The sequence below is a fragment of the Bacillus rossius genome, chromosome 2, assembly GCF_032445375.1.
Source record: "Bacillus rossius redtenbacheri isolate Brsri chromosome 2, Brsri_v3, whole genome shotgun sequence".
Lineage (NCBI taxonomy): Eukaryota > Metazoa > Arthropoda > Insecta > Phasmatodea > Bacillidae > Bacillus > Bacillus rossius.
This window is the reverse complement of record NC_086331.1, coordinates 93,646,002-93,665,028: the sequence shown is the minus strand read 5'-3', so window position 1 is coordinate 93,665,028 and position 19,027 is coordinate 93,646,002. Positions and strand designations below refer to the sequence as shown.

At 33.4% G+C, this 19,027-nt stretch overlaps 1 protein-coding gene across 1 annotated transcript in view; it reads right to left on the bottom strand.

The window, feature by feature from the left end:
- The window catches only part of LOC134529473 (twitchin), a 547,023-nt gene that overhangs the window by 314,654 nt on the left and 213,342 nt on the right, over nucleotides 1-19,027 (bottom strand). The window contains exons 27-32 of the mRNA XM_063363606.1: nucleotides 18,872-18,925; nucleotides 18,207-18,272; nucleotides 10,915-10,965; nucleotides 9,209-9,277; nucleotides 8,001-8,051; nucleotides 5,170-5,298 (exon numbers count right to left, since the gene is read on the bottom strand). Coding sequence (XP_063219676.1) covers nucleotides 5,170-5,298; nucleotides 8,001-8,051; nucleotides 9,209-9,277; nucleotides 10,915-10,965; nucleotides 18,207-18,272; nucleotides 18,872-18,925 — 420 coding nt within the window. The remainder of the gene's footprint in view (nucleotides 1-5,169; nucleotides 5,299-8,000; nucleotides 8,052-9,208; nucleotides 9,278-10,914; nucleotides 10,966-18,206; nucleotides 18,273-18,871; nucleotides 18,926-19,027) is intronic.

The following is a 19,027-nucleotide window of genomic DNA, read 5'->3' as shown; positions in this document are numbered from 1 at the left end:
TATAACAAGTTGGTTTGTGGGATCAAAAGTTGCCAGAACAGGGGCACTAGTGATGAGCGACTTGAGTTTACAAAAAGCCTCTTCATGACACGGGAGCCACAACCAGTCTACATCTGCTTTAAGAAGTTCATACAATGGGGAACACACACTAGACATACCTGGAATATAACAGCGAACAAAATTGAACATCCCCAAAGTACGTTGAAGTTCTTTGCGATTGCTGGGAGCCTGTAGACTAGTTAGAGCTCGGATTCGCTCAGGATCAGGTGACATGCCTGCGGCGGAGAAGATCTGGCCCACATACCTTACTTCGGAAACCTTATATTGAAGCTTATCTGGGTTGAACTTGATGCCAAGGCTGGCTGCACGCTCCACCACTTGCTGAGCACACGTATCATGGTCACCTTCTGTTTCGCCTGTGCAGAGGATGTCATCGAAGAACGTCACCACTCCAGGAATAGAGGCAAAGTTCTCTTCGATAAACTTCTGGAAATTTTCTGGGGCATTGGCAATGCCGTATGGCATGCGTAGATAGCGATAGCACCCAAATGGTGTCGAGAAGCAGCACTTGTGAGACGAGTCTTCATCTAGTTGCACTTGGTGGAACCCTTCCTTAAGATCAAACACTGAATAAAATTTTTTCCCTGTGAGCTTCTCGGACATTTCTTCCAATGTCGGTATTTCATGGTAGTCTCGAATCACCACCTTATTGAGGTCAGTCGGATCAAGACATAACCTCAACTTCCCACTTGACTTTTCCACAACAACTAGGTTGCTCACCCAAGCGCTAGCACTGAGCTTGTCAACTTTACATATAATGCCTTTCTGTTCGAGTCTGTCCAGTTCTTGTTTTAACGCAGGTCTGATTGCTCTAGGGACCCTTCTTGGAGGCTTACAAACAGGGTTGCTATGGTCGCGAATGTTAATTCTACATACTTGGGGGAAACAGCCAAAACCAGTGAATACTTCATTGTGTTCTTTAATGAATCTGTCCTTTGCCTCGTGGCAAGCTGAGTGAACCCTTTTCACAAGATTGAAGTCAACACAAGACTGTAGCCCTAACAAAGGAGTGCTGTCAGAGTCAACTATAACAAATTCAACATAAGACTCTTGGCCTTTGACAGAACAACACAAATTAACTACTCCTTTTGCTGCAAGAATGGTCCCACCCCAAACCTCAATTTTTAGGGATGTTGGCCTGACCTTGAACTGTTTGTCAACCATCCTGAACAAACTGAGTGGCAAAATATTTATTTCAGTACCGGGATCCAATTTTATGTTCACTGCTTTGTCCTCAATCAGTATACGCTCCCTCCACTCATTGATGTGGGTTGTTCTAGTCCCTCTAGGATACACAGAATTGACTGTCACCGCATCACAGTATAGACTCTCACTAGAAGAATGCTTTGCTTTTACCTCCCGAACTTTCCGAACTCTGCACGAGGCAGCAAAGTGATTCATAATGCCACATTTGGCACATTTTTTTCCATATGCTGGGCATTGTCTGGCCTTGTGCTGTGTCTGGCACCTTGAGCAGTTGTACTCACCGTTATCACCAAACTTGCTGTTTTGTCTTGGGCGTGACGACTTCCTATCCTTAGTGGACACAAAGTCACAACTTACACTATCGTGAGTAGAACTCCGAGCTTGAATCTCCTTTGCTTGTTGTTGACTTTGTTCCATCAGACGGCAGTGTGCAGCAACTTTAGTAAGAGTAGCATTGTCTAACCTCAGCAGAGACTCCCGAACGGACGAATCTCTGATGCCCTGGACGATGCGGTCAACCAGCATATTCTCTTCCTGCGAAACTGGGCGCTCATAGCCACATGTTTTAATCAGGCGGCGGCAATCAGTCAAGAAATGATCAAAAGTCTCACCCTCAAGTTGCACACGCTGGTTAAAAACAAACCGTTCATACAAAGGATTTGTTTTTGGTGCCACGAACACGCGATACGCTTCCTTTACTTTAGAATACACAAGCTTGTCCTCCGGTGGGATGTCGAAAGTTTCGAAAAGGGCTCGTCCTTGGGAGCCTAACATGTTTTTGAGTAGGGCGATCTTAACCTTATCTGGGCCCTCATCCTGGCCCGTTGCGATTAAATAATTTTCAAAATCTCCTTCAAACACTTCCCAGTCTTTTCGGGCCGTGGGACTCTCCAAGTCGACAGAGTCAGGGAGCTTTACAAGATTGAGGCCTGCCATGGCACAAACAGAAAAAAACTATACGATTCAGTCTGTCAACAACATTGTTCGATATTCACTATTAACCACCGACGTCCGACAAACACGTGTCGACAAACAAACGCACACCTACAGGTTATATCACCTATAGCACACAAATCCAACGAACATGGACGAACTGAAATATGAAAGCAATTCCACACGACTGCGCCATGTTTTGCTTGAGATCATAGGTTTTAAGTTGTAGATAAGCAAGTGCATGTAATTAGCACTTAATATTCTTTATTGTCCGTTCACCGTGGTACATATACAGGCGCCATAACCGGAACTGCCATTCACCTGTTATCAGTGATGCCAACCATCACGAGCAAGGCAGATGTACAACAGCTTTAATCAAGGAACTCTCAAAAATGTTTCTTAAAACTAAACCACCCATATGTTTACTTGTGGCTGACAGGTTCACAGTGTCTGAAAGAAGAAAGTAAAGAGTATTTAGTTAACCATGGTCAAAAATATTTGTGTTTGATTTCTTATTAGCAATTGTAACACTAAAAAAGTAAGCACAAAGCTTTTATTATGCAAAATTAGTATTGAGAAAAACTGGCTGTCATTGAATTAATTTACTAAATACGGTAATTGAACCTGGATCAACATGGTGGGATGCTAACTGAGGACAACAATAAATGCAACCATGTGGTTCTTTGACTTCTGTTAGATGACAATGTGATTAAAGGCAATTTTTTCACAACACATTGTATCCAATAATGAAACCAGGGGGTCTCATTTTATACCAAATTGGAAACCACAATCCACTAAGTGATGGCACTTGCACATAAGACAAAAAATTTCCTTATAGAAAATGACATGCACAATATTGTTTTCAGGGTGGGAATTTCACTTTTTAAATTTTTGGCACGGGAAACTCAATAAATATCTTCAGAACATTTGTCTGGCAATGAAAAAAGAAAGAGGCGGGGCTTGTTAAGTTGTGGCATAGTGCTGCTGTTTGGTAGTGCTCATTCATACACTGCAGTTCGAACCCAAATTAACAATTCTCCTACATACTGTACAAAAATTGTAATTTTACAAATAACTAATTTGAAAAATTGGTTGCCACAATATTTTCTTGTAAATCTACAGCTCAAACAGAGTGAATTGTGCAACACATCCATGTGAAACACATAAAACTAATAATTTATCTAAAATGAGCAAGTATTATGGTCTCCCAAATTATTATAACATAGAATTACAAAATACATATTTTTTGTCCTACAGTGATGAGTTCAAAAATGTACAACATTTTACTTTTATTAAAATCATTATATTTGACATTCACCATTGCTATTTTCCACAGTATGACATAAGACACATCCAGAAGAACGGACAAAGAAAGATGAATATACAAACACCTAAAAAAAATTGCTAAAATTAGCTGATGTCAAATGTTAAATGAAAAGACAGCACAAAGAATTCATGAAAGAAATTAGAACAATACTGCAGCATAGACGAACACAGTGGGATGACGATCAGACAGTTCCAACAAAAACAGTAAATACAGAAAATTAACAACCCTGGACAACATAGCAACACACAAAGAAATCCAACGATGATACTAAACAGATAATCTGGACAATACACCAACAATACAGCAACACGCATGCGAACCCAGCAATTATATTATACAAGTATTCTGATAACACAAAGATGACAGCACAGAAGAACACAGTAGGCTTCCCATGACAATGTTCTAACTAATTCCTTTCACCGAGTTCTTTGTGCTGTCTTTTAATTTAACATTTGATATCAGCTGATTTTGGCTTGTTTTCTGTGTTCTTTTTTTCATCTTTCTTTGTCTGTTCTTCAGGTTTTCTCTATGACATACAGTGCAAACTAGCAATGGTGTATGTCCAACATAATGATTTAAATCTATCTTCCCCACTGTAAGAATCATTCAAAGAATTAATTTTGATTGTAGCATTACAATAAAATGTTTTGGCAACCACACTTAAAAGAATTTCTTCATAAAACAATCAAAAATAATTGTACTATGCAGTCCAGCAGTAGTGTCAAGTGAATTTCACTTGTTCCTACGTCTGAAATGGACCCTAGCTGGTGAATCCTTCCATGGCATTGACAACATCAAACAAGCTGTGTAGTATTTTTAATCTTCACAGGCAGCTGCTTTTTATGAAAAGTGTTTACAGAAGCTTGTCTCATGCTATGATAAATGCCTCAATGTTGTGTAAATAATGTAGTAAAAAAGTTAAAAGTTTATTTTTTACATTCTACAAAAAAATTAATTCATTTTATTTCAATTATATCAAGTTATATACAATACATAACATTTTAAGAATACCACATGACAGTTCTTTTGAATAAGAGCAAAAGCTGTTTTTTGATGTGTCATACTAACTACAGTTGGATACTTTAATCAATCTAAGGGAATGTAGTGGAAATACTAAGTCATTTTTACACTATGTTACACTTTCAATTGAATCAAATACCACACCTCACGAAATAGCTAGAAGGTTAAATAAACAAAGAAACCTGAAAGAAGTAGTACTAAACAATTTTCACTGAAGCAAATGCTACATGAAACCACAGACAAGAGGAAGAAAAGATACTCGAAAAAAATACTGAAGACATATGAAGACTCTACACATTTGATTAAAAAGCTTAACTAAATGTTTGGAAATACCATAGTTAAACTAAAATCCTTTTAACTACAATATCAAAATAATGGGTCAGTTTCCTAAAAAGCAATCAATATTATTCATAAAATACAAATGCCAAAGCACAGACACCGTACAACACGGAACAGGACTTGAAAACAAGTGACATGACATATCTGGACAAAACACGTTGAGTGATGACAGTAAATGCAAAGCTATATAACAAGATATTAGACAATACCGGCCATAGGTCTCAAATTACTACAACACAATATACGCCATAACGTGGTGAAAGCGCGCTTCATTGGGCGCTCACCTGTTCATCTTCAACCACAGGTTGCCTATTATGGTGAATCAGCTGTGAGATCACCTCATTCTTTTCTTCCTCCACTTCACTTTCTTCAGAACTAGATGGTGTATAGGCCATAGGGTCGTATTTACGAATCTATACAGGTTCGAAATGTTGCAACAAATCAAGCAACTCATGTTTAAATGGGTATTTGAGAACAGTTTTAAATGGAATTTTTTATAAGTGTGATGTGAAATTAAAATAATATTCATCTTAATGAAAATTTGTTAAATGCTCAGTTACATATTGCTGAGAGCATTATTAGGCATGTGAAGGGTTGAAGCCTGTCATAACCTTAAAATTTTTATCCTTTAATGCAAAAATAGTTTGAGGTAAAATTCCTTTCCATTTTAGAGAATCAAAATGTACTTAATTGTAAGTTTAAACAACTGCACAAAAGCCATATATGATTAAATGTCAAGTAAAATAATAAAATATAAAATTAAAAAGGACACCACAAAGAAAATGCTCAAAACATTTCTTCATATGGTGTAATACACAAAAATTAGATATTTAATTTTGCACTATTAATATTATGAGTTTCTCCCCACTTACTCTATTTATTAATTTCAATTTAAAATTTACATATATATTAGGTTTTATATTCAAACCCTCATCCACTGATTTAGCTATCAAGTGTATAAAACATTACATCACTGAATCTTATGTATGTTGTATACAGTTTTTTACTTTTTTTTTAAATTTGGGTGCCCTTTAATTTACTTTTGCAAAATCAACAATAAAACTAGGCACATAACATAATACATAAATTGAACGAAATTTGTAATTTTTTTTTTCTGATACCACGCTATTTCATGAGATTATTCATTTAACAACAATGTTTGCATGGACACTTCCTAACATCAACCGAAACATTGTGCACTAATTTGAAAGACATACTACTATATGCATGTCTTAAAGCTAGGGCAACAGAAATCATTTTATGTATAAGAGAGATCATGTAAAACATTGGAGCATTCAGTTTTTCGTGATTACTTAACAAAATTCAAAACAGCAGAATTTCACTAGAATGTGGGAGCATGCTATTAAAATTTTTTGATGTTTATGCAGTTTTAAAGATATATAAAAAAAATTTAACTTTTTATTTGTGTTTTTTTTGGGGGGGGGGGGGGGGGGGTTACAAATGAATTTCTGAAGTTCAATTTAAATTTTTCATAAAGTTAAGGATAATGCCTGAAAAAAAAAATCAAAGTCAAATTTCACTGATCCTAGTGATACTAGGGATACTAGTGCCATGTCTAATGTCGTGGTAGCCAAGGTAAATGCTGAATCCTCACTACGCATGCCTAATCCTGCTGATTGACTTGCATAACAACACTTTTTATGTTCATTCAACCAGAATTCAGTAAAAATTGGCCATTCATAAGCTTGCAATGTCTTTATACTCTGAGCCATTTCTTAGTTAGGATATTTATTAACCCTGCTTCTTTTATATCTGAATACATTCTTTATTTTCAGTAACAAAGAACTCCATTTTTTTTTTTCAGATTTCTGCTGAGTCTATCGTAACTAACTTGTATGAAATACTAAATTTTATTGTCTAGCTACATAAATATTCAGTTATGAAAAAAATAGATTAAGTCTGTAAAAATTTGAGCCTATAATTTTTTATTGCATTCTACGAAGTAGTACCTAGTTTCTTCGGGATGCTACATAGTTTGGCTTAAAAAAAATATTATTCATAAGAATTTGCTTAAGATCAGTAACTTTATTAAAATATATTGTTTTTGTGGTAGGTGTTCAGTATGTTTTATTCTATAAATTATTTTTATAGTAATTTTTATTTAAACTGACATCCATAAAATGCTGGGCAAATGGGGCATGATGTGCCAGACATCTCCTGAAGTCTCGCTACGGGAGACTTAGCCTTTCATGTCCAATTACGACCTGTACCTCCTTGAGGTGACTTAACGGTAACCTCCTCTTCTGGATGGAGGTTGGGTACCTAACTAGGCGGCAGCGCTGAAAGGGGTGGGAGGAGAGCCTTTTCTGAAGGTTGGACGTGGAGATAACCACCCAACTCTGTCAAACCTAAACCGGTTACTAAATAAAAACTAAACCTTGGGGCGGGACTACTAAGATGTCCAGGAGGACCTCTGACAGTTTAGGGTTCCAACATGAAAAGCATTAGCCCTGAACAGGAAAGCATGATCAAGCTTGGTAGAGTAGGCTCGAGCAATTAACGGGCTCTTATGCCACTGGATAATGATGAAACCCATCATATAATTGACTTTTAATTCAACCAATTCAACACCTGGCCCATTTATGATTTTGAGCATACAAAACATATTTTAAAAAGATACAATACCTTTTCTTGAAGTGGAATATGAGTTTATATATTTATATGCTTACTATAGCATATACACCATGGAAAAATTTTTTTTTTTTTTTTATTACTCATGGCATGTAACGAGATCAAATCACATGTCCTTACCCCCCATACTTTAAAAAAATATTTTCCGAGCATAAATTTGTGTTCATACCAAATTACAGTATTTGTGTTTGTAGTAAACATTAAAAAACAATTTACATTAACAAACCTCATAAGCATAGTCACAGTATTTGCTTCTCAACAAATAGTTTGTATTACTATTATATTTACTGGAAAAGAATAATTTATTTTGTAAGACATAATTATTCTCTTTTTTTGTTCTGAGGTATTCTGTAGGTACTGAAAAAGAGGTGTGGTGTTTAAAAGTACAATTATAGTATTAACAGACTTAAAAAGCAACTATTTTTATCAACTTTTTGATTTCTTATGAAGTATATAAACTTACCTTAGGTGTATCTGATTTTTTCAGTGATGCCCTTCTATCTGTTAATTCATCCTGAAATTTTAAAACAAAACGTATAAGTAAATTCATATTTAGGTATGAAATGTATTATTACAGCATATAATAAGTAATATGAAACTGGCAATTTTAATACATACCAAATTATTTGGCACACTATCAGTATAATTGTGATGTTTTCTCTACATTTAGTTTGTATAAATATAGTAAAAAAATTCATGTGAAACTATTTTTAGTTAATGATTTTTTAAAAAATAACATGGTCCTTTCATTTAAAAAGTTACCTATAAGTAATTATAAAAAAAATTATTTTTTTCAGAACTGATGCTTTTGAAAATAATACTAGGATGATATTCCAAATAAGTGAATTTAATGATTTTTTTTATTTGACATATCGTGAATCACAAAACAATAAATTATTATAGAACTCAGCTAATTACTTATATAAAAAGACTCAAAATTTCAATTAACACAAAAACTGAACCACTGCAGCCCTGGAGCAAAAAAAATAACAGGTCTGATACCTCCTCAATTTTCAGTCCAAACAATTTTATCTTTACACCATTACAATGTAATAACAAAAAATGTGTACAAAAATACATGTTAATGCCCTTAAAGTTTAGCAAATCTTTTGTCATATACACATTCGCAAAAGCCACTGTGATGAATACAATATTATAACAGAATGCTTAAATGAATGCTGTTCAAAATTTTTCAAAACTATTGCAGAGGGAAACCTAATAGCTTGTGTTATTCACAATGTTTAGAAACAGTCCACTGTTTGATGTAAAATTTTTAACAGTCGATTCACTATAGTCAAATTTCTGAGAATTTTCTGAGAAATGTGGCTCCTTGCATCTCTCCAAATGCAGCCCTGGCTGAAGCAATAAACCACTTTCCTGACTGCATTAGTCTCGTATAAGCCAATACTCTGGGTTAAAAAGACATCCTCACACAACATTAGACTCATTAAAGAAACAGTAAGTAAAATAGGCATTAAGGCCTATAGTTAGGGGAGATAGTATCTTGGTAAAATGTGAAATTATAAATTTTATAAAATTTCCATGTATGCACTTACAGTATTATACGTGAACAAGAGTTTGATATAAAAATAGATGGTTCATTCTCTCAAATTGTTATTGCTTCAAATGAAATAAAAAAATTGGTTTCCAAAATTATTTTTAAAAATTTACCTTTTCTTCAACAGCTAACTTTTTCACAGTGGAGGGCCGTCGCTCTTCTTTCTTCTCTTTCTCCTCAACCTATCAGAGCAAAGAACATTTTACCACCAATCGTTGTATAAGCGGCGACCAAATAACCAGTCAGAAAACCATATTAGTACAGTTTAGTGACTACAAATATTAACAATGAAAAACATACTTCAATATTTTTGACAATAAACAGTTCTAAGGATGCACATTCTGACCTGACTGAAAGTGACCTATTTTCTTCATCGATACAACTTTTCAGTACAATTTGTAAGGTCATTGGTTTATCAAGTTTGTTAATTTATGTTTCATTTTGCATAAAATTAATGTGTTTAGAGAAGAAAAATTTGATTGGGCCTCTTCAAAAACTGATGTGTTCACCAAAATGGCTTTATTAGCATCTACAAAGTAGTGATAGCTGCTTTAATTTACACAAACTATTTTCCAAACAAATAAACTCAAAAAAACTGGGTTGTCTGTAAAGTTGGTTTACGAACGATAATTTTACGTAATAACGTCATAAGAAAACATTGATGAAAAATTGCATAATTTTTAATTTTCAAATATTATTTACAGTTTTTGCAAATTTAATTTAAATAATTTGTTTAAATATAATGACGAACAATTAGTTATAGAAATAAACTGAAATCAAATCAATGTCAATAAATTGTTAATTTGAAATGACGAAATTGGACAAATAAATCAAATTTTTTAAATTGCTGCTTTTAAAAAGCCCGCCTTAACCTGTTTGATATTATAGAAGATTTTCTCGCACGGTGGTTGGCCAGTTCTTGCACGCTCGGCTCAGACAGAACGTGACAATGAGTCATGCTTTTTCGTGCGTGCAGCCGGCGTTCATCGATTTATAAGACGTTATCACATCAAAAGAAACTAAAAAACCTTGTACCAAATTTTGCTATCACTAACACAAATGATAGTATTTTAATCAAACTTTTAATCAAAAGTAATGAAGATATTGTATTACGTATAACAACTATGCAAAGTCACATGATACAAATACCAATTCAATCATGACCAAACTAATGCCTTTAAGGACACAGTATGGAATTAAATATCACTTTTTGATTTGTCAAAATAGCACTGAAACCACATTTTTACAACTACGCAAATATAACAATATCCTTTTTCATGGTTACGATGATTATGAGTGTTACAGAAGACAAGTAGCATAGCCAAGAAGTCAAATGCTGGTCACTATGCTTCAAGACTAAGAAATAATATGCATGCACTTAAAGAGATGTTCATACTGACCATTGTCTGCTCCTCAGCCATTTTTGGAATGCAATGACTTTTATAAAAAAAAAGTATTTCTTGGTTTATTATCAACAAAAGCAATAATAAATGCCTACAATATTACAGCTTCTGCCTGCAAAACAATATGATTGTCTTTTCCTGGTGCAATCACACCAGACAAGGGTTAAGAGCTGGTATCCTGACAGTAATCAACATGGTCAAACATATATAGCGGTCTTAGATGTATTTATAGTTTTTCCTAGACAAGTTTATAAGATTATAATTTTATAATTTCAAAGGGGAATAATCAGTTTTATACTTAGTGTTACTGAGGAAAAAGTGTAGTATTTTATAATGTTTATTATAATATATATTTATGACATTAAACAATAAAGTATTTATTTAGAAAATTCATAAATTAGTCGTCCAACTCTTACTTTTGGTGCCACTCTTTTTTTCAGCGCAGCCCTCATTTCGACTAGGTCATTCTAAAATGGAAAAAAAATTACATAATTAGTTATTAAGTTAGACATTTATTGCTGTTGAAGCGGATAGTACAAAATTATACAATTTATGCAGAATTATTGTTAAATGTAGCATTATCATATTATACTTTAATATTTTTTTCTTTATTTATGTGTATCAATGTACTTGCCTACAGAAGACACTAAATATATTAAAAATTCATGTTTAAATTTTATTTTTAAAAAAATAGATTTGTAAAAAAAAATTTTTTAAGTTTGTACAACCAGTTTTTATTTATTAATATAATGTACAGGTTTACCATGAATAAATCCCCAGGTATTAAAAATTCATATTTTCAAAACTATTTCACAAAATATAATCAGTGATACTGACAAATAAAGAAAACCATTACAAGTTTTTTTTTTTTTAAATTGCCAATGCATGGGCGTATATCTCGGGGAAGGTTCAGGGGACCTGACCACCATGGAATTAAGAAGCCTTCAATGAGGGGGCCAGCTTGCGGATGCAAAATCGTAACTGTGAAATAGAGGATGATAAATAAATTTCCGAGAGCCAAATGCCCCTCCCCCCCACTCCACCGCCCTCTGAAAATACAAAAGATTTTCACCCCTGGCCCAACAGATGACAGCTTTCCCCTAAAATGTGTTGACTGAAGTTTTTGTGCATTTGAGTAAGCAAGGGTTTCTTCTGTAAAATCTCTACGGAAAGGAAACACCAAACCACAAGAACATTTTGAGGTTGTATAGGCAATTTAAAGATACAGGTTCCTAGTGCAAAAAGACATGGGTGACCAAACAAGCAAAGAAACTGTGGAATAGGTGAGGCAAATATATGTTCAAAGTCCACAGAAGTCAACCGTAGTTGAAGCCCCTGATCTTGGAGTTACCCAGAAAACAGTAGAAAAAATTTCACTGAGAGAATTAAAATTTAAACTGTATCACCTACAATTTCTGCAAAATGTAACACCATGAGATAAAATTTGTCTATTTGACTTTCGTAGTCGCATTGTTACGACACAAACGCATTGCACCAGTAAGCAGGCGACGCTGTGGTAACAGCGGCAACAGTGGCATCAGCGTCATCAGCATGAAATAGTGGGTCAGCTCCTCACGTTTGCATGGCCGGCCACTGTTGCATAAGGGGGGTAGGAATGAGGATATGGTCAACACAGCCAGTAATCCGAGGTTTCAAATACAGCAGCTCACCCAAAAAGGGGCTTTTTTGGAATTTGAGAAAACGGACCTCGAGCGCGCTGTAGTAATTCACGCCACTGCATCTCGCCTCATCAAGGGGCCTGCCATGGTTGCGACAAGCAGCACGGCGAAGTTTTCAGGGACATTAACAGGTGACATCGACCAGGGCGACGCCCTACCTCAAGCCCAATGTGCCTTGCCTCCTTCAGCCCCTTCTCCTCCCACCCACACCCTCTAGGGCCTCAGCGCATTCAAACCTCCTGCCAACGTGTGTATGTGTGTGTTGGTCCGCCCCACAAAAGATGCCCATATAGTCTGTACTACATTCCCCTATTATTAAGTAGATACATAATTGTCATTTCTCACTTTTTATCTTAACCTTCCGGCTTTTTCAGGCTAGCATGTAAGGACAGAGCTGCGCCATGGGAAACACCTTCAGAACGTGCGGTTACGCGGGCAGTTTGCATTTCAGCTTAAATAATAAATACATGAAATTAAAGCAATGTTATTTCATGATAATTAATTGTAAATTATTATTAAGCACTTGAAGGATGGTACTGTGCTACTCTGTTCTTTATAGTAATTGTTTGCAGCTAACAGTAAATCCAAGGCTTCCTGTCGCCATGACACCCTGACCACTGTCAGTCTCTAAATCGCCGCCCAGAGTAAGAGGCAACCTTACACATCGTCAACTTCACCGTATGTATTAACTGATCCGTTAGCATCCGCCATGCCTAATTCATACTAAAACCTTTTTTTCTTTATGTAGGAGGCCATCGCCGGGTTGCAGACTGCTTTACCCAATGATCTAAGTTATTTAAGGACATTTTGAATCAATCGTCAAGACTTAACTTCTAAACCAGGTCACAAACCTGACAGTAAAGTTAATGTTGAACCTTTTCTGGTATTTGATACCCCACGAGATCCAGTAGGATGAAGATTACAATAACATATTTGTTTTGAGGCCAGCCAAGGACAATAAGTATGGCAGCATTATAACATTATAACAGCATGCAAAAAGCAATGAAATGTGAAGTTTCACTAGTAAACTTATTTCCTCTGATAGCACAACGTTCAATTTATCAAGACAAGGAAATCCTCATAATGTTAGTGTAGGTCACTATGGCTCACTACAAAATTGTGTAGTTGGAGAGATATTCACATATAAGTGAATGTTCTGTCTGCTTTTTCACAAAAATTTGTTTGGCCCATATTTGCCAAGAAAATGGTAAAACCTTGCAATTATCTGGACATGTTGCAAATATGGTTATTTCCACAACTGTATGAGGACAGTATGAAATGTTTCAACAAGATGAAAATCCACCCCATTTGGCTTTGGATAAACAAAGTGCTTCCACAATGCTGGATTGGACGTGCAGGTGACAGTGATTAACCCTTATTCACACATGGTCATCTTATGCTTAATGATTTCTTATGAGGTAGTAGTATCAAAGATCTTTTTTATAAACCACCATTGCCCAAAAACACTCAATAAACTTAAAGAATGCATCAATGCTGCATTTAGCCACCAACAGTAAAACACTGCAAAATGTGTGGAACGAACTTGATTACATATTAGATGTTTGTCGTGTTAAAGGTTGACACACAAAACATTTAAAATATGAAACAAAAAAACTTAAAATATTTTTGTTCTTATTTTCCAGTAATGTGAATTTGAATTTTTTTTTTTTCTTTTTCAGTTTTACTGATTGAAATATAATTTTTTTCTTACTCTGGTCACAAATTTATGGTAAGCCTGTATTTTCTGCACTGATACTAATTAGGACTATATATTAGTATTTTTACTAAGTGCATTTTAAGCTTTATTTATTTATTAATTATTTATTTATTTTTTATGTGTACCAACTGATTGAATAATTTTTAGAGTAGGCAAAACATACATACTAATAGACAAATACACATACATAAAGATAACACAAATACAAGTACATAAATTATAGGGACATCAACTAGACTGTTAATAACATGAACCACAAAACAGAACAAAAACATATGAAAAAACAAAAGAACAGAACAAGAAAAAATATAATAGTTATAGAATACTGATTATGATCGTGATTGATAAAATGTAAACAACACATTATACAACTAGTATAAGGATAATTTCAAATTTGTTACTTGGATGGAGCCAGAGAATACATTTATTCATTAAAATTGGTACACAACTTTTTAATACTAATTTTAGTATCAAAGAAAGTAACATATTTATCTTGGTTGTTAAAGTTCATGATTATTCTATTAAGAATGTCATTTTTATCTTCAAAAGTACAAAGCATTGCCTGTCAAGTATTTCAATAAAGTATTTGCAATTTTTTTAGAAGTATAGAAATTATGGACAAAATGTGCATCTAATAATTTTCTGCAGTAAACAAGAGGAATTAATTTTGATTTAGGGAACTTCTAATGATTTATGATTTTTAATAGATCATTTTTAATTTTTTCTAGTTTATATTTTTAGTTTATATTTTTTCTAGTTTAGATTTGATAATGTTGTTCTAGATTACAGATCATCTTATAATTAAGTTCTTACTAAAAAAGAATAAAAGTATGGCATCAATGCTTGAAGCATAGTAGGTAATAATTTAATTAGCGCTAAGGTACAGTGTGGACTGGAAACCAAGGAATTAGCATGTTGATGGAAAAATAATTTTGAATCAAGTATGGTAAAGAGATCTTAAATTAATGGGTGTAAGCCATTTGTGAATTATTTAGCTCATAATTATATTGAATTGGAGAGAGTTTCCTAGTGAATGATATAATTGTTTTTTTCTTTGTTTACAGATACTAAATTGACATTGCACCATTTTGCATTATCTGTAAGATCAGATTGGAGTAACTGACAACCATTTTGATAGATTATCTTTCTATAAATGTTTAGATAATCTGTGAAGAACAAACCTGAGGAGTATTTTAAAACCTGGGTGATATCATCAACAAAAATGTTACACAATAAAAGTGATAAATTACCACATTGAGATACTCCAGAAATTGTGTACCTAGTAAATTGAATAAAAACCATTGTATATTGAAACAAACAAAATTCTATTATTAAGATAGCTATTACAAACTAAAATTTGATAGTTTTTTTTAAGTAATGTAATGTGATTCACAGCATCAAAGGCTTTAACAAGGTCAAGGTAATGAGCATCTAACTGACCCCTATTTGGTCTATTTGGTACTTCAGAATATACTGGATTTAAGAAGGTAAGTAAATTGGTTGTAGTTGACATTCCAAGTCTAAATCCATGCTGACTGTTAGACTGTCTATTTTTACAGTTAAATTAATTGGTTTGAAGATATTTTTTATTTCAAATATTTTTGCAAAACCATTAATCAATGATATGCGCCTATAGCTTTAAGTGTTAAGTTTACTTACTTTTTTGTGAATAGGAATTACCATAGCAATTTTCCATTTGGAGGGGCATATTTGGGTTTTAATACTAAAGTTAAATATATGTTGTACAAAGGCACAAGTAAATGAGAGCATCCTTCCAGAATAAAGTTAGGAATTCCATCTACGCCTGTTGACAAAGTAAATTTTAAGGATTTAATGCCCCAAAGTACCTAGTTCTAAAAAATTAAATATCACTAAATTGTAAAGGCAGAATTCAGTTCTACAATGGGAGGATTGTTATTTGGTAATACAGAGACAGTAGAAAAATAGTGAGTGAAACCATTAGAAATGAGATTAGGGATGATTGAAACAGTTCCACTAACATTTAATGATAAATTTTGCTGGTAATCATTCTTGATAATTTTAACAAAATGCTGGACTGATTTTGAGATTTTTCCTGTTATTGTTTTTTTTTCAAATCTAAAATATTGTATCACATTTAATGAAATTTTTGATTGTTTTACGATGGTAAGAATAATATGTATGGACTAGTATATTGTTATTTAGTTTAATAATTAATGGAAATATTTTTTAAAGATTCTAAAGCTTGAATTAGCTATAAATTGAAAAATTAAAAAAAATTCATATAATTTGTTTTTGTGAATGTTGTTAGACTACTTCACCCTTTGCAGCTTATCTGTGGCACCCAGCGTAGACTAAGCTTATTTGATTCCTAAGGAACTCGAACAAAAATAAAAGACATAGCAATGAAAATTTTCTAGCTATTAGTTAATGGCTATAGGGGTTGTATTGTCAATATCCTTACTTGAATGCTTGAATACACAAAACAAAACAAAACAAATTAAACAAAAAAAAATTGAGAACTGCAGTCCCTGCAGTTTATAACCACTCCGATAACACTACTCATACCACTGCCTGCATAGACAGAAAGCAGGTCAAAACAAGAGATCAAGCCAAAATGCACATTTTTGTTACGATAGCTTGGCTGTCACATTTTGCTAAACCTAAATCATCACTAAATGTTTGTGCTTTGTGTTTTGCAAAAACAAAGCATTGAATATGTGGTATCATTTTGTTCAGAAGACAAGTGACTAATAAAATAAATATTATTTTTTAGAATAAAATCACTTATTTTCTTACAACACGCCACTGAAAGTGGACCTCATGCTAGACACTCGCTAAAAGTTTGGCATACAACTTTATGTTTGTGTTTTGGTGAAAAGAGAAGTCGTATATGCCCTTGAAAAATATTCATTTGTTAAAAATATGTCCTGTTTTTAAACTAATAATAATGTTTTCATAAATCAACCAATATTTTCATCAAAAGCCACCTAGTGAGCATAGTAAATAATATATAACATTTTGAATTTCAAAATGCTTTATTAGATCAATGCATCAAATACATACATCAGCTAGCAGACTATCTGCCATTTTGGATCATGAACTACATTGTTCCTTTCGATTAGAGTGGAAAATCCTAATTATACTGTATTAAAGTTTCAACTTAATTCATTGCTAATGAAAATTGGGTCTGTTGCAAAGATTTTCTGGAGTGCTTCAACTGTCTACAAGGTTGCTGCAAGTCAAGCAGTTGCTACTGGATATAGCTGCACTTGTGGCTGCAAGTTTTCAAAACCCTAATGGCTGTTGGCAGGTGTTAGAAAACAGCTGTTTTGTACACACATTCCCCTAAAACACACTTCCTAAATCAGTTTATCAATTCCATTGGATGAACCTTATAGTTTGAAACATTTATGACCATGCTAACTTATGTTATGTTCCATCTGTCATAAGCAATATATGTGCTTTCCAACTTTGTTGGCCATGGTTATTTATTTAATTATCAACACATGTGGCAAAGCATCACATCCCCTTGCAAAGAGTTAGATGGCTAAGGTATGCAATAAGCCCTGCAGTTGTCTTCAAAGATATCTCCAGGTCCAAATTTGTTTTGCAAACTACAACAAAGATTAGAAGTGAGACATGTAAAGCCATCACACCTTAAAAAAAAGTATATAATTTGTACTTGTTTGGACAAATTATGTGGAGTTCATATCTTTTCTTTATATTTTACCACAAAATTTTCTACTGTATATGTACTGTGTATACAAAAATATTTATAAGTATTTTACGGCAAAATATAACAAAGTTTTAAGTATTATATGATAAAACTTCTCATTTTACATGTATTTCACAATACAATAAAAGGTATATTTTCAATTACCTGCTCTGGAAATATTTTGGTGGATCTAGTGTAAAATTGAAATCAATCTCTTTATTGACATGATCGCAACATCTCAATGCTGTCACTGCCTAGCAAAGGACCGCTAATGTGTCCATCTGGTAATATATTTGTAAACTAAAACTTTGAGCCAGCCAAATGACGTTAACAAGAAATAAGCTTGTTACTACTATCTCCAATGCGAATTACAAAGACATATTAGAAGGTTCGAATGAATAAATCCACATAATGATAATAATTCTCATTGGTTGGTTTTTGGTAAACAATTGATTATAATTTTTAATTTATAGATTAATACTTATAATGCTTAAGTATTAAAACATCTAATTTTATAACTCTCACCCATAATATAAAACAAATGCAAAACCATTAAAGGTAATATCAGGTTCAAGTGTGGAATGGTAGTTTTCAAATTTCTTATTTATTATTTACCTTTTCTTCAACAGCCGCCTTCTGAAAGGAGGTTCGTCGATCTTTTGTCTTCACTTTCTCTTCAACCTATTGGCACAAGGAAGACTTTGGCTTAAATCACAGTATGTATATTGATATAATGAATAAACTCAATGAAGTTAATAATATAAAAAACAGTCAGACTGAAAATGCACGAAAAAAGTACTTCCTGTATATAGTGCATGGGATATAGTTATTAGTTGCCAGTTAAAAATTTTAAATACAAATGTATACTTAATCACAAGCTGACTTCCATTAAACCAGGCTAGTTTATGAATATTTACATAGCTGTTTCCATTATCAAAAATAGTTTGTGTTATTGATATTAAGCAGATGAGCATAAAGTACCATACTGATAAACTAATGATCAATTGTGTTATTTTTAGAAGAGTAGCTACAGAGAGTCACTTTGCATTAAGTGAATAAAGCTTGCATAACATAACAGGTGATTTGCCAGCAAATGTTTTCTGGATTATATGAAAAATTATTGCCAAACACTGGGATGAATAAGGCAACCTAAAAATGTGATTGAGTTGCATATAATTGCATATCCTAGAAAATATTACTGCAACAAACATAGACTTTATATGATAATGAGGTTTCCTTGTTATAAAAAGATCTATTATTTAACAGTTCTTAATGCCTACCTTTTGAATTGATGATCTTCTTTCCTGCATTGTTTTTTCTTCTTCTTTTACAACCTACGATTTTAAAGACATATTTATTATAACATTATTATAGTATTAATGAGGGATTTTTGAAAGTTAACTATAGAGTTCGAATAAGATAAGCACATATAATAT